Genomic DNA, 17,263 nt, shown 5'->3' on the forward strand with positions numbered 1-17,263 from the left:
AGATCTCTGCTTTGTTCATCAAAGACCCTCCCTGACTGTGCTGTTTAAAATAGTATCTTTCTTCACCTTATGTATATTAACCTGCTGGCTTTTTTTCATACCATTTATCATTATCAGCCAATTATAATTATTTTCTCACTATCCTCAATTGGACTCTAAGATTCATGAGTATGAACTTCGTTTTATCTACAGCATTATATCCCCTAGAACCTAGAAAAGTGCTTGGCATGTAGTAGGAGTTCAAACGTGTTTCTTTCATAAATGAATGCTAATGACAATCTTACATTTGTATAGGGAGATTTACAGTTTGCTTTCACATACATTCTCTTCCTTGCTTCCTACCAACAGTGATGGAAATATTATCAGCTTCTCTTTGCAAATGAGAAATCAAGCAAAAGAGGCCTAAAGGCTTGGCCAAGGTCAAACATCTTATATAGTCTCTGAGGTCTTCTGCTCCCTAAGCCCAGTGTCGTTGCCACACACTATTCTTTTGTGTTAAGTGCTTTGGTGGTGGTGGTGGTGACGGAGGGCAGCAACAGCGGCCAGCTTGGCCTTGGAGGATTTCACAGGAGTTACAAACCACAGGGATAGACTGAGGGGGTTGGAGAATGCAGCACCTGCTACAGTGGCTGTGCCAAGTGATTTCACCTTCCTAATCTTGTTTGATCCTCCCAGCAAACTTGCATAGTATCCAGAGCAGGGGTTACTGTTCTTATCGGGCCAACAATGTGCCTCATCTTTGTTCTCTCCTCTGTCTATTTTATCCTCTCCTTTGTCTTTTTGCTTCTCCCCAACAGTGATTTAGTTCCTATATCTACCTTGTTTGTGTTTTGATGTGAATTAACTTTTAAGTTTTCTACATGTACATTCCAGCATTAGAAGTGTAGAAACTGACTGGGAAAGGGAGTGCACACATACATGGTATCACATGAGCCCTGTAAGCTGCATGAGGTCAGGGAGGGAGATTGTTTCTGAATGACACTGAATAAGTAATTTCATCAGCAACATTTAAGGGTCACTGGTGTGTGTACAGTACCAGACTAGGTGTCATGGGAGATACATAGGCATACTACAGTGTCTTGCCCTCGAAGCTTTTGCACTCTACTTGGCAAGGCAAGCATGAATATGTAAGAAGTAAAATACCAACCCACATTAGAAGAAATGTTGCAGAATTCTAAATGATTATTAGTGATTATTATTATAGACCAAAGGTTGGCAAACTTTTCTTTTCTTTCTTTTTTTTTTCTTGGTGATTGACCAGTACAGGGATCAAACCCTGGACCTTGGGGCAAACATTTTCTGCAAAGGGCCAGATACTAAATATTTTAGGCTTGTTGGCCATACAGTCTCTGTCACAACTTCTCAACTCTGCTGTTGAAACTCAAAAGCAACCGTGGAGTATACGATAAGTAACCAACGGGCATGGCTTGATTTGGCCTGAAGGCCTTTGCCTACCCTTCCTCCAGTAAGTTCTGTAGATTTTGTAGTTGGTTGTGGAAGGTTTTACTGAGGAGTTGGGAATTGAGCAAGGTCTTTAATACCAGCTAGGATTTGACTAGTGGAGAGTAAACAATTGAATAAAAGGACAAATTAGGTGACATGAGGAATGCTTAGGAGACATTGGACAAACCAGCCTGGTGAGTGTTTACACACTTGGCTCCTCATTGACTAGATGTCTTTTATAAGGGTATTTCTGAACATAAAGAACTAAGCTTGTATCCAATGCTCTGGGCAAGTATAAAGTCACCACCCCAACTGCAGTTGGAGAGTGGGGATGGGGGGCCTTGAGTAATTGCTCTGCTTCCAAGCTGCTTCCTGCCCTGGTAGAAATGTAATTACTTGTCCTCTTAGGTTCACTGCCAGATCTACCACCTATTAGCTGTGTGACATTTAGCAAGTGACTTACTCTGTGCCCATAAAACAGGGATAATAATGATGTCGTTATGAGTATTTAATGGGATAATCCATGTAAAGTGCTGAGTACAGAAGAACTAGCAATAGTAAAAGCTCAGTAAGTGATGGCTGTTATTTTTATAACCTCTAAATTAGATTGAAGACATTTGTGTTGCTTTGTTGCAATTATTTTAGATTCCTAAAGTGAGTATATGCTGAAGATAACTCGACTATTTCACTTTGTATAAATCGATTAAACTGATGAGCTTTTTAAAAAGATTTAGAAGGTGGGAATATTTTTCTGCGTTAGTCTTATCTCAAGGGAACAAATCTCTCCTAATCATTCTTAATTCATAATTCTTTGATTAAGAATTCTTAATCATAAGAGCATGTCTGCTCAGGTTGATGGCCATAGTCAGACTGCCTGTGTGGCTGAGAATCCCAAGGTAAAAATTTTAGATTAAAATGATTCCAGGTTTGTAGTGCCCCCAGGTGCACCAGCAAATCCACTCTGAAAGAACAGACTTTAAACCCAGGTCTCAAAGACTTCCTACAGGGCCGGCCCGGTGGCGCACTGGAGAGTCCGCCACTTGGGAGCGCAGCAGCACTCCCGCCGAGGGTTCGGATCCCATGTGGAGACCGGTTCCCGCTCACTGGCTGAGTGTGGTGCGGGCGCGACACCGAGGGTTGCGATCCTGTTGCCGGTCCCCGGTATGGGCGCGACACCGAGGGTTGCGATCCCGTTACCGGTCAGTAAAAAAGACAAAAAGGAAAAAAAAAAAAAAGACTTCCTACAGACGAACTTCCAACGAATATGAGTTAATAACAAGAGCAAAACCCCTCACTATTATACTGTGAATGAAGGTCAGTAGGAATAAGAAATAATAAACTGCAGAATCGGTTTGCCGCAGAGACTTCAGATGTTGGACTTAGCAGATAAAGACTATAAAATATACTTAATGTAATTTTTAAAAGAATTAAAAACATGGAAGAAGAGATAATTGTAATTGACCAAATATTTTTTAAAGAGTCGGTAATAGTAGTAGGGCCTGGGTATTGGGTGGCTCCTGGTCTTGCATCTGAAAGAGCAGTGCTCTTTCACATGCAGACACACACACACAGAGTTTTCTGAGTATTTCTATTTTTTTGGTTTGTTCCATTCAACAAACATTTTCTGTACCAAGCACTATGTTAGGCACTGGGTAGAGAAGACTACAGATATGGTTAAGAGATGATGCTTGTCTTTAAGGAGCTTATAGTCTACTCTTGCCTTTGTTTTCCAAAGGTGATCAGTCTTTGGAAGGCTGAAGACAAAAGACAATGGAGACTTCAGTCTTATTGGCCTAACAAGATTTTTTGGCTGCCATTTTACTGCCCACGCATAGCCAGGTCTGTCCACCAGCATACCAGTCAGCTCAATTCACCTGTACCAAAAATTAATTAGTACATCTCGAATACATAGTGCCCACTATTTTAGAGTTGTTACTTCATTGGTAGACTTTTTTGATAACAGGGATTTCTTTAGTTTTTGGTCTTTGTAAGCTCCCTGCTACCTAGAACTTCTAACTCACTGCCCAAAGAATTCATTTAAAAAATTAGGATAATACTTGACCAGAGAAACTGCCTCAGGCATTTTATCATTTAAGTAAAATATTAAAAAATATTAATTCTTAAAATCATAACCCAGTGTAGTAAAGACATTGATATATGTACTCATAGATCCAAGTGAAATAATCAGCATCATGGAAGAATGAAATACTGAAAGAAAATGGGAGAGTGACATTGGTCTCAGTGGGGGACTGAGGAAGCCTTCAAAAAGGAGGTGGCATTTGAACTAGGTTTTGAAAAGTGACTGGGATTTCGATAGTTGGAAAAGAGGTGGGGATCATGGGGAGCATCCTTGAATGAAAGAAGAGCAATAACAAAGGAACAGAGGCATGAAAGTATGAGGACTGTTTCTGCAGAGGTGAGAAGTGTCTCTGGAAACCTAGAAAAATGGGACTTCCCCCACTATGGAGTTTCCTCACCACCCTCATTTTACCCTGTTACTGTGCATTTCATTTTATTCCACTCGGGATGCCCCCTGTTGAGATACTTGAAGGGGAATAACTTCCCCGTGCACATTAATGAGATTGTCTGAAATAAAACATTTTATTTATGTGACTGTGAAACCAAATTTTCACATGCATTACTAAATGGTATCTTGAATGGGTGGTTGGGGAATGTTTTTCAGGTTGAAAATATCCTCTTACATGACCGAGGCCACTATGTCTTGTGTGACTTCGGAAGCGCCACCAACAAATTCCAGAATCCACAAACTGAGGGAGTCAATGCAGTAGAAGATGAGATTAAGAAGTAAGCTTTTCCTCCTTTCTTGGAGTTTTGTCCATTAACAAGTCTACTTTCAATTTATGGATGAGAAGGTCAGGGCGGGGAGAGAATGGTGCTAGTCAGTTGTCCTTCACCTGAGAGCATTATATTCACAGTTGGGTTGTTTGACTTTAAGTGAAGGATAAGGACAGCATTCACAAGCATTGATCACAAGGAATCTACATAGTACTTTATCAATTTCTTATGATCATTGTATACAGTTATTTTGATTTATGACATCATAAAAAGCTTATAGCCCATAAAAAGCTCAGTGATATACACACCATAAAAGTACTGTGATGTTTTTAAGTGTGATCACAACCATGACATTGTCAGTCAGACAGATGTGCATTTTACTGAAACCTTAATTGCTGCTTCCTTCCTGCTTATAAGGAGTTCACCTGCAGCCTGGTGGAATTAATGGTGAGTAGGATTACTGAAGTCTACAGATATTGAATCACTGACTTCTATGAGAAAAAGCTTCTTTAGATTTGTGACTCCAGTAAAAGCCTGACCCATTTTCCCCTCTTGTCCACAGTGTTGGGTTTTTCACAGGCAACAGCACTTACTATTACTACTAATAAATCAGTAGTCTAGCCTGCACACTTATATCCTGATCCTCTCTCTCCTTTCGTGCATCACCCCAGGCAGCCAAGCCTGGGCAAGAAGAATTCTGGTCCAAGGCCGTGATGGACATTTAAACCAGTCCCATCTGGGATCCATAGACAGACAGCACAAATCACGTGCTTGGTAACACCGAGACACTCACTTTGCGGATGTGCTTTACACTACTCTTTTCTTGAGCCAGAGATAAGAAAAAAGCTGTTGTTTCAGCCCTATTCCAGGAGCAAAGAGCAAGGGCTCTTGATCCCATCAACCTCTCACCCCAGCCCAGGGCCCACTTTCTAAGGTTCACAGCCAGTACTGCATGTGCTTTAAATATGTTGAGCCACATTCAAAGGGTTTACTATTTTAAAAAACAAATCAGCAAAATATATCAGACAAGGATTTATAGAAGATTTTATCATTTGAGGACCCATGAAAAGTTGCTTTTGTAGTTTATTTAGTGCATTAGTGTCTGGGTCCCCACATGACCTTAGATTAGAAGGACTGCTGCTAGAGGGCCATGGTGTGTTGATATAATTGTACCAAGGACAGCCTTTCATTTTATCTGCACTAATGTTTTCTACTCTCTTCTGCAGATTGCTCCCAGGAAATTGGATTCTATTAATCTAAAAATAAAAGTATTTCTGCTGCTCCTGGCTTTTAATTATAGCATTGACATATTTAACAAAAAATGAATCTCTTGATTGTAGATACACAACACTGTCCTATCGAGCACCAGAAATGGTCAACCTGTACAGTGGCAAAATCATCACAACGAAGGCAGATATTTGGGTAGGTGTCAACTAACCTATCCACACCTCAGATATCAACAGTCTTGATTGTAAACTCCCAAGTTTAATGCAGACAATTCTATAGCACAATGGTTGCTGTACCATGTCACTGTTTACTTATCCCTCAGGGTTGTTCTTGATGTGAGGGGACCAGCCATTGCTTCTTAAAGCATGACAAAGAGTATTACTCTAGAGCTCTGTGAAAATTATTCAGGTGGTTTTCACAAATATATTACTAGTTCTTAAGAGAAAAACAGGTAAACTACTTGCTCTTTACAAGAGCATGATTTGATAATAATGGTAGAAATACTATAATTCGGCTGATATTATCATTGGGTTCTAAATTTAAGTTTCTAAGAGATTAGTAATATGTAGTTTTTATCTGTTAGTAAACGTGGATGGGGTCGGTATCTCTCACTAGATCCATTTGCAGTTGTGTAAATAAACTAGTAGTAGCAGTTTGCTTTCTTTACTTTTTTAGGCTCTTGGATGTTTGTTGTATAAATTATGCTACTTCACTTTGCCATTTGGGGAGAGTCAGGTGGCAATTTGTGATGGAAATTTCACAATTCCTGATAACTCTCGATATTCTCAAGATATGCACTGCCTAATTAGTAAGTATTCCAAGTTTCTAGTTACATATTTTATCTCTAACACTAAGAATGAATTCGATTAAATTCAAGGAGCAATGGATTTGATGCATACATAAAGAATTAGTTGATAATGGTTGGGAATTTCAAGATAATGTAACATGTCTAGTTAGATTGGTAGATCTTTTTGCTGGAAATCTAAACTCTGTTTCACACCTAAGCCAGCTGCACAAGCAGAAATCCTAACTGTGCTTTGAGCCGTATAGTACTGCTGTGTTCTATTGCAGTCTGTATGAAAGCTCTGGTACCAAAAGGAATCCAGCTGACTCATACCAAGTGATAAAAAATTCATCTTTAAAAAAAAGAAAAGAAATTCATCTTTGCAAAACTGGAAGTAGCTCAAGTGAAATTGATTGCAGTGCATTGGCTGGAATGAATACATAATTAAGACTATATAATTCCATGGAACCAGGTTTTTCCCCTCATTTAGGTTAATCACTGGATTTTGATAACCAGAATCTAAACTCAGTGCTTTGTTTAAAATAATCTTAAGATTCCCCACTCTTTCAAATCATCATAGCAAGCATATGTACTGACATTCATTAACCAGATGGTAGAATAAGTAATCTTTGCACCAGCCCCTGTACTAAAATTCTAAAGAAACAGAAGATTTTTGTCATCTTTCCATATTGGTCAAGACATTTAGCATCTGAGTTTTAACCATTATACGTTATAAATCCTGAGCAACCCAGTTTGGGTACTGGGTGGGGATACACTGGAAAAAATAGAAGCAACAAATGTGGGGAGGAGCCTCTGACATTTGTTGGGTTCTACTTGTACCTCATTTAATTCTTAAAACTCTTTATATATTAAGCGTAATTATCTATCCCTCTTATGCAAATAATGAAATTGAAGCTGAGAAAGTATAGGTAACTTACCCAAATTAACATAGTCACAGCTTTTAAGTGACTGCCCAATCCATTCTGCCAGTTTTATCAATCAACTTCTTCCACTTATCAAAAAAGGTATGTAAAGAATGGCATTTAGTGATTGTTGGATTGTTTTCAGAGTTAAAGCATTATATCTACACTAGAATTGGAGCTATGTAACTGAGATTTGAAGGAACTATGGGAAAATGGCCAAATATGATTTTAGACAGGTAGGATTTTTTTGGTATTTTTTTTTTAACATTTGTGCAGTAAATTCACACTGGGAAAAACAACTCTTTATGAATGTCTATAACATTGACATCCTACCCAAACTATTTTAGTTTACAAACTATTTGAAGATTCTACTGTCACCTTAAACTCACAGGTCTAAAATAAAATTTATCAACATTGCACCACCTCCCCCCTTCACTTACTCCCAATATGAAGTGCCCCATCTTCTTTTCAGTTTTTCTCATGGTATCACCATTCAAGCTTAGATAAATGAAATTTAAGATTTTCTTATGGATCTAGCTAGCAAGAGAGAGCAAAGAATTAGCCATTTCGTAAGCTGCATTAATTCTCTTTTTGGAGTTTCTCCTGTTTGCAGTTCATTCTCTCTATTCTCATCACTGTCACCGTAGTATATATAGACCCTGCCAGCTAATGCCTGTACTATATTGGCCACAACCTTCTCTCCTGTCTTCAATCTATCCAACATGCCCTTACCTCAAGAGTAATCTTATGAAACATCACCCTCTCATGTTCCTGCTGAGAACTTCAGCGGCTTGCCAGTGTTCTCACAGTAGGGCCCAGATTCTCAGCATGGCATTTAAGGTCCTTCGTATTCTGGTTCCATCTCACTCACCCGTTCTCTCTCAACCCTGTCCTTCTGGTTCCTCTTGCCTTTCTTCAAGTTTTTCTTTGCTCAGGGTATTCTCTCACCCGGAATGTCTTTTCTCTGCTTTCCCACTGACTGCCCGCAAGGACTAGCTTAAGTCCTCGTGCAAGGCCTCACAAAGCTGCAGGCTCACTGATCTTTTCTGAACTTGGTGTCCAAATTGTTCATTTTATTACTAAAGCAATAAACTGCCTTGCATTGTCATTTGTATATATATGTGTGGGTTTGTGTTTTCTTAAGGATTTTTTTTTTCCTGAGGATTTTTCCAGCTTCAAAGATGGCAAGAAGCTTAAAAGACCTGGAAATAGACAGGTGATCTAGAGATCACAGTAAAAGTAGATATGTGTATGTTACTTTGTAATGTCTTTTAAAACTGGCAACCAGCTAGTATCTCTAGGCAAAGAATAATTAAATTCATGAAGTTTGGGTTTTGGTTATAATTGTTAAGAATAATCATTTGTTTAGCAAGATAGTATGAACCAAGGAAGCCAGAAATAAGACCGTGTAACCTCCTGGGTATAGAATATGAAGGTGGTAACTTTCACGTTGAGAGCCTGAGTATCTGTTGTGCAAGGCACAGAATATGAACTTCAAGTATCTTGTTTACAAACTCAAATACTTTATTTTCTTGTGGATATTAAATATTTAGGAAAATTAGAGCTTCTCCTTTCTGAGAGGGGAGGAAAAAGGATAATTGTTCTGTCTGACTTTTTTGAGAAAAAAATTTAAAAACAACAAAACTTTGGTAGTAGAGAGAGGAAAAATTATGCTTCCTAGCTAATGTAGTAACTGTTAGGCTGTTATTAAATATGTTCACGTATGTTTGTCTTAGGGTATATGTTGGAACCAGACCCTGACAAAAGGCCAGATATTTACCAGGTCTCCTACTTCTCATTTAAACTACTCAAGAAAGAATGCCCGATCCCAAATGTACAGGTACGTGAATGGTGCTTTTTAGGGGAAGTAAACATTATCAAATTGCCATTTAGAGTTCCTGGGGTATTAATCAGCTGTTTAAATGAATGCAGATGTCCTGTGCTTTATCTACTAGAGGGCATTCAAGCAAAGCTAACTATGAAGAAATTGCTATAAAGAGAATTCCATTTCCCCATGGCATTTAATTATAAAACTGAGGCAACTACACTGAACAAAAGATATACCCTATGGATTGAGTTGAAAATTTGGGGTGAAGATTGACCAACTTCATGTCAGCTTTCACAGTTCACCAAGAGTAACATGCCTATTGTATTTAGAGGTGGTTAGGCAGGCTGCTTTCCTGAGGCAAGGCGCTGGACTTGCACCTATGCCTTTTGGAACTTAAGTTCCTTGTCCCTGTTTTCCTTCCTCACAGTGGAGCTTTCTTGATTTTGCTTCTGAGCTTGGCATCTGTAACTCACACTCCTTTTTCTCTACCCTCCCCACACACATCAGGCCATAAAATGTTTTCTACACCTAGTAATCCTAAACTCCACACTCAGTTTTCAGTGTAAAATGCTTACAAACACCCTTTTTACAATCTTGGCATATTTTTCATGTCACATTGTGATCCAATTCTCTTGTATATTTCACTAACCGGTGCTATAATAAATAGATTCCAATCTGAAATTTTCTTCCTAGTTTCTCCAAAAATGAAGTTTCAGTGTCACTACTTGCGCTTAAGAGTGCTGTTAAATAATACTTCTCTTTTACTCCCACGTTTGGAATCAGTTGCAGGACACTTTCAAGCAGAGCTCAGAATATTGGCTTTATTACTAATAGGGTTGTGTCAGAGGACAGAGCTTGACCGGTCAGGCTCCCTAACATTAGATCCGCATGACTGAGGTGTCACAGCCTGATTCCTGTGGGACAGGTTCTTATATGACTAAGGGAGGGTAGGGGCAAACCAGATGAGCTCACTTTTTCTCCCAGTCTTATCAGTCAAATAAGTTACTCTTGGCTGGGAGAGGGATGCTTGAAGGGTGGAGGAGAAGCTCAAACAATGTTTTTAGCAGAAATTCCCCCCACCTGAACACATGAAGGAAATGAGAGTACCCTCCTAAAAAGCCAGTTTTACAACTAGTATTTTGTCAGGTTTTCCAGGTTGAAACGAGGGATACCATACAGTAGCATCACATGACTGTGTTTTCTTTTGCAGGCCCACTTTTCCATTCATAAAGTTAAATAATGTGAAATATAATTGGAAGCATTCGAATTGGTAACTAGTTTTACAAAAGTAGACTTTGTAAGTCCCATGTCATTTGGTGAGCAGTTGTTTCATGATTGGCAGCAGCTAGCTGGTCCTCCCTCGAGAGGTGATATGAGATAGATGGTGCAGAATCCAAGCTAGAGGAACTCTGCTTGGCTTGTGGATTGAGTAGTGCTGCACACTTTTGGGAAGGGGTGCTGGCTTGGCAGCCAAACATTCTGGGTTGCTGTAGTTTCCTCCCAGCATTCTTAACTAGAAGACTGAATGCACCCTGGTTGGCACAGTAGTCAGCTCTAACTTCTCCAAGATCTGGCTGGGAGTTTGTATATAATATAAGTGATAGAAATCTCATTCCCATTCCTTTCGTAACATCATACCTGAGCTGTGCTGTAGGAGGAGAAAGATACTGAAATCAAGTCACTGTGAACTTAGCCTGATACAGAGATGGAGAATGATCAGTGAGAGTGTGCTGCGTGCAGGCAGCTCTCTCTTCTTCTTATATATGTTGCTTCCCTGACCGTGGCTGAATCTGATATGCATTTGGTTAACTTCCCTTTCCTCTACTAGACAGAGATCCAGGCCTGAAAGCCACTCCCGAAGATCCCAAAATGTATTTCCATCAGCCCCAGTTAGGCTGGCTATTCTTTTAAGGAGGAATTTGTGATGTCCTTTTTTTTCTTTTCTTTCAATTCCGTAGAACTCTCCTATTCCTGCAAAGCTTCCTGAACCAGTGAAAGCCAGTGAAGCAGCTGCAAAAAAGACCCAGCCAAAGGCCAGGTAAGAAATGCCTTAGTATCCTCAGGTTGCTGCATCAGCAGGGGAGGATGCCTTGTGTTTCTTGATTCTTATTTTGCCTTGACTGGAGGCTGCCCAGATCAGGAAAGTAGGCTCTGACTCCCCCAGGCAGAAGCTGTTCTTTGGGAATGCAAAGAGGAGTATAATGAAATACCGTGATCTGCATTCAAAAGATAATCAAGAACTCTACAGCTGTTTCCTTTGATGCGGCCTTCAGAGATGAGTCAACCACAGACTTTAAATGTTGCCACTATAAGAGAGTCCTAAACATGTGTCCTGGCATTTGGTTATCCTAGCTCACCACCCTAATCCTCCACTTCCCTTTCTTTCTGACTTTCTATGGCTCCAGCCACATTAGGAAAGTACAAGTCAAAGCACTAGGTTCATGAACAGCAGAAGACCCTGTGGGTCATAGCTAATCACATTCTGGGCAACCTAGGGTCTTCCAGGAAGTAGATGCCAAGAGAGGATTAGCCAAGCAAAGATATTATTTGGGGAAATGCCTATGTGAGAGAAAACAGGGAGGGAGCCAGGAAAGGCTGGGAGAGCCATCAGAAGGAGATGCAAGTCTGACCCAGAGAGAGGGAAAGAAGGATGGGTGGAAGTAACTGCCACACGGTTTAAATAAGGCTCGCCAAAGATGTCAGGGAGTCTTCGCACTAAAGTCTAACAGCAGAAAAATCCCCTATGTTCCAGGAATTTCTGTGGCTGGGATATGAGGGATGGGAGCAACCTACAGGAAGCATGGCCTCAAGGCAAACAGGGCAGTGGATTTGGGGAGCGCAGCTGCTGGACCATTGGTCTTTTACATCCCATGTAGATGAAGGTCTACAAGGCACATTTTCATAGCTTCCACACTTTCAAATGTCACATTCTGGAGGTAGCCCAGGAGATGTTTATACCCCTCTTTTTTCTATCACCCTCAAATGGCGAGGAAATGTTAGCAGCAAACTATGTCAACTAAGTACCTAGATAGGAGTATGTGAATTTTAATAGAACAGTAAAATAACTTCTATATTTAAAAAATTCTTGAATATTTATAGAATGCCTGCTGTGTGCATAGTTATTCCAGATGTGGCTTAAAGTAACGAGACTTTGTTTTTTAACAAACTTAGCAAACTTTCTTAACAAACAAGCAAAACTTGTTGCTTTGTTGTCTGTCGATTTCTTACAGTAATTCTGCCATGCTCACCTCTTTGAGAATTGGTTTTGGAGCTGATCTAATTAGCTTACTCTTTGGGTTTATGGCCTCCTTTTACTAGGCCCAAACCTGGTATATACAGAAGCTAAGCAAGGACCCCTTTCCCCATTCCCACAAAGCACAGGCATTCAGGTCTATACAAACTAACATTTTGGACACTACAATTTATAGAATGGTTTCACAGTTACTGATAACATTTGATGTTCACATCTGCCTTATGATATAGGCATTTGTATGTTTCTACATTTTACACATGGGGGACCCAAGATATAAAGAGGTTAAATGACATGCCCATTATCACACGATCAGTTAATGGGGAGCTAGAGCTCAAATATAATCTTCTTTTACTTCAAATCCCTTTGTTTCTAAGATGCTCTCCTCAGAAGGAGACAGTTGGAGGTTCCTGCATTTGGATTTCTATAGGAGACTGTTCACTTCCCTCACCCTTGGCCTTTTCTTTCTTACATCTTTGTCCTCTACTCCAACATCTGTCCCACTTTTTCTTTTAACCTCCCTTCCCCAGGTTACAGCCTCCCCAAATGTGATAGCTTTTGTATTACCAGTTCTCCACCCAGCACAAGAGCATCTCTCTAACAGGATGCCAGTGAAAAGTTTCTGGGTCCAGCTTGGACACACGTTGGAGTTATGACATGGGGCCAGCTACTTGGCCTTAACATCAGTTATACTCCCTGAAGTGCAGTTTCAGAGGACAGTCATCTGATCTGTGTTAGGTAGTAGCCAGCTGCCTGGGCTGTTATACGTGAATGGAAGTTAGTACCTGGGCTTTTGCACCATTGCAAAGAGCAAGCAGAGCACACAGCAGTCCTCCCTGTATTAGTTTGGATTAGATTTGGCTGTAAGTTACAGGAAGTCCAAAATGACTGACACTGGCTTATAGGAGATAGAATTTTTTTTTTTTTTTTTTTTTCTTTCTCAAGTAAACAAAGTCTGGAGGTAAGTAGTCCAGGGCTGGTATGACAGTTCTGCTCCACGAAGCCCGTAGGGACCTAGGTTTCTTCAAGGTTACCCTTCTCCCATTCCTACAGTATAGCCATGACCTCATGGATCAGTATGGCAGCATCCTTGTTCCAAGCAGAAGGATCAAGAAATAGCCAAAGAAGAAAAGAGACAAAGGGCATGAACCAGTTATTTCTTAAGTTTTCTAAAAACTGCCACGCAATAAACTGCTGACAGCCCATGTAAGGCTAGAACTTAGACAGATGGCCATGCCTGGTTGCAAAAGAGGGTGATCCTATATGCCCAACTAAAAATTTTATTACTGTGGAAAAAAGAGAATACATGTATTGGAGGAAATGGAATTCCTTTCACACTCCCCATTTTAAAATCCTTTGTCTTGAATTATTTACTTATTCCTTCTAGTGTCCATGTTGGATTCACTCATTTGCATGCTTTTTATTGTAGAGGTACCATTTTCATAGCTGATTCTAACCAAATTTGAGTTTCCTCTGTCTGAAAACAACCTGCCTCAAACTCCTCTTCACATCATTACCCAAAATGTATTCTGTGAAAATCTAGAGGTTATTGGGTAAAAGGGTCCTAAGATCAAATAAGCCTGAGGAACACTGCATTCTACATAGCGTTCTTTTTGAGATTTTCCGTACACACTCACACGTGAAAGGCTCTGCTGGAAAGGAATCTGCTCAGTATATTTTGATCAGTGTTAAAAACATATTTGCCCACCAAGTGCCTTTTTCCAGAACATTTAGTAACACTGTAATATCCTGGGGACCATCCTTTGGGAAGTGTTGACTAAACAGATCTGGGAGGTTTGGATGAATGTTGACAGCAAAGCATCATGTGCTCTGCCCACCTCTTTTCCATTTTCCCTTTAACATGAATCTTTTCTTTCTTTTCCTTTTCTAGACTGACAGATCCCATTCCTACCACAGAGACTTCAATTGCACCCCGCCAGAGGCCTAAAGCTGGACAGACTCAGCCAAACCCAGGAATCCTTCCAATCCAGCCAGCCCTGACACCTCGGAAGAGGGCCACGGTTCAGCCCCCTCTTCAGGCTGCAGGTCAGTAACTAGTGTAGATTGATTTGAAACTTGATATACCTCTTTGGTGTCCTAGACAATAGAGATGTCTTAGAAAGCCTGGTTTTGCTTCCTTGAAGAATAGGAGGTAAGCTGCAGTTGAAATTGTATGGCAAGTAGCTGGCAAAAGGGAAAACCTCTCGTTGAATTCTGAGATGGATCTCCATGACCCCTGAAGCCGGTTGTCTCTATTTTTTCTATCCTTGGCCCTGATTTTGTGGTGTGGTCCATTTATCTCTTACCTACCTCTTTAACTCATATAGCTCTCTTTGCCTTTAAAAGAAATGACTCACCTCTTTTTGACACTCACAGGGGAATATTGCTTCTTTAATGCTTTGTCTCTTGAAGCACTCTTATATCTATCGCCCCTCCATGTTTTGGTATTCTGTTTCTAATGAGATGAGTGAGCTTTATTTTATAAAGAGGATTGATCCAAAATATGAAATAACTGAACACAGCCATTACTTCCCCTACCAGGAAGCTGCCTTTGGTGAATTTGTGGCCATCTACTTGTAGCCAGGCATCCAGACTGAGAGGTTGTGTAAGCTACACGTAAAACATGGAAGAATGCTTTTGCCATGCAGCATGCCAGCAAGTGCAAGGATTGTGTTTATGTACAGTAGCATCAAAGGCCACTTGAATATGTAGATACTCAGGGTGCTGACTAAAGGAGTAATTGACTAAATGGGATGATGGATAAGGGAAGACTTTCTGAAGGAGGCAAGTATTGAACCTTGTTTTGAAAAATTTGAAGCATATGGCTTAGCAAGAAGATGGAAACACATTCCAGGTGGGACAGAGCATGTGGAAAGACAGTGGGGAGCACATGGATTTGGGATAATTTGCCCACTTATCACCCCCTCTTCATTGCTTTGACAAGACAGATAGCTGTTTTTGTCTGAAAGAGTTTTGAACTCACTCTTACTCTTTATACTCTTTGCAGGACCCAGCAATCAACCTGGCCTTTTAGCCAGTGTTCCCCAACCAAAAACCCAAGCCCCACCCACCCAGCCTCTGCTGCAATCTCAGCCCAAGCAGCCACAGGCTCCGCCTACCCCACAGCAGACGCCTTCCACTCAGGCCCAGGGTCTGCCCACTCAGGCCCAGGCCACACCCCAGCACCAGCAGCAACTCTTTCTTAAGCAGCAGCAGCAACAGCAGCCATCACCACAACCACAGCAGCCAGCAGGCACGTTTTACCAGCAGCAGCAACAGCAGGTGCAGACTCAGCAGGTAAGATGGTCAAAGTATGACCCTTGCTTTGCATATCTGAGTCACGACTGTGAAAAGGCCCACTAGGTAAAGGTAAGTTCTTTGGGAAGCACTGGGAAGATAGAAAGCCACTAACCATTACATCATTGTTTCTCATAGATGTAGATGCTAGAGCATCGAGAAGTGGATCGATTACTTGGACTCCTTTCACTTTTCTTCTTAGGCCATGGAGAATTGATCACTTGGTTGATGAACCTCAGTGAAGGAACTATTTTTTAAGGACTTTTTTCCCCCTTCTATTTCTAACATAAGTATGACACCATTATCATACTGGGGAAAAAGTAACAGTAATTTCTTATTATCATCACATATTCAATAACTGTTTCTCATCTCATAATTCAAATTGGCTTGCTTCGGTCAGGATCCAAATGACGTCCACATATAGTATTTAGTCAGTATATATTGTTTTCCATTATCTTTTCATATATATTTTTCACAGTTTTTACTATGATCACAATTCATTTTACAATGACTGATATGTCTTTGTTTTTTTTTTGTTTGTTTGAGAGGTCTGGAGACTCAGCCGCTCTCAGATCCCTGTAGGTTCATTCTTTCCCCCCTCTCAAGGAGGTCACTAGGCTCCTGGACTTTGGGTCTTTTGAGTTAAAAAGTTCTCCAGGACTGAATCAGACAGGCTCTCCCCAGCTGGACAAAGTCTCCAGGAACCTGGAGACACCAGGATGCTTTTTTTTTTTTTATTTAAAAAGATGACCAGTAAGGGGATCTTAACCCTTGGCTTGGTGGTGTTAGCACCACGCTCACCCAGTGAGCGAACCGGTCATCCCTATATAGGATCCGAACCCGTGGCCTTGGTGTTACCAGCACCGTACTCTCCCAAGTGAGCCACGGGCCAGCCCGACTGATATATCTTTGAAGTCCTTTTTTATCCATAGGTTCCCTCCCTCCTTTTTTCCCCTTTGCCATTAATTTTTTTGAAGAAACTGGGTTATATGTCCTGTCGAATTTTCCACATGCTAGATTTAGCTGATTGAATCCCTGTGGTGTCATTTGATATGTTCCTCCATCCTTTGTGTAAACTGTTAATTTCTTGAGGCTTGCTCAGTATTTGACTCAGCTTGACAGTTCTTTGTTCTTCCTGTTGTATAACATCAGGAGGCCTATAATGTCTAATTTTCCTCTCTTTTATTAAGATCAGGCAATGTGTTTAGGTTATCTGTCTGATCTGTTTGTTTAATATTGCCCATTAGCTTCACAGCCATTGCCGATGATTTCCTAAATCTGTTAATTTGTCAGGGATGGCAAAACGATATTTTAGCATTCTGTCTTCATTTAGGGGCTGCAGTTTTGCTATGACGAACTTTCCTCATCAACTATTTTAGTTACCCTGAGGTACTGTTTGCACAGAAAAGGCAAGAAAAATGCTTGCTTCTTTCCCTTTGTTTACCAGTTTTCAGAATAATGAATTTGTTCCGTACTATCATCCAGAGGTGAGCAGTGAACTTTTGTTTAGTATCATTATGAATTTACGGATTTTAACATATTTGATATCTTTCAATATATTACAGTTTTTAAAAATTTATTTATTTTGATGCTAAAATTGTTCTAACTTTGGCCAGTGAAAGTTTGTCGTAGTCCATTTTCTGCTGCTGTAATAGAATACCACAGACTGGGTAATTTATAAAGAAAAGAGCTTTATTTGACCCATGGTTCTGAAA

The 17,263-nt window shown here is 40.4% G+C and overlaps 1 protein-coding gene across 2 annotated transcripts in view; it reads left to right on the forward strand.

Moving 5' to 3' along the window:
* Window positions 1–17,263, forward strand: part of AAK1 (AP2 associated kinase 1) — a 156,880-nt gene that overhangs the window by 101,810 nt on the left and 37,807 nt on the right. For both annotated transcript variants that reach the window (XM_008585992.1, XM_008585991.1), the window contains exons 5-11: window positions 4,127–4,248; window positions 5,580–5,661; window positions 6,142–6,274; window positions 8,910–9,013; window positions 10,960–11,039; window positions 14,143–14,297; window positions 15,259–15,548. In XM_008585992.1, the coding sequence (XP_008584214.1) occupies window positions 4,127–4,248; window positions 5,580–5,661; window positions 6,142–6,274; window positions 8,910–9,013; window positions 10,960–11,039; window positions 14,143–14,297; window positions 15,259–15,548 (966 nt within the window). The remainder of the gene's footprint in view (window positions 1–4,126; window positions 4,249–5,579; window positions 5,662–6,141; window positions 6,275–8,909; window positions 9,014–10,959; window positions 11,040–14,142; window positions 14,298–15,258; window positions 15,549–17,263) is intronic.

The sequence above is a fragment of the Galeopterus variegatus genome, unplaced genomic scaffold (genome assembly GCF_000696425.1).
Source record: "Galeopterus variegatus unplaced genomic scaffold, G_variegatus-3.0.2 Scaffold3793, whole genome shotgun sequence".
Lineage (NCBI taxonomy): Eukaryota > Metazoa > Chordata > Mammalia > Dermoptera > Cynocephalidae > Galeopterus > Galeopterus variegatus.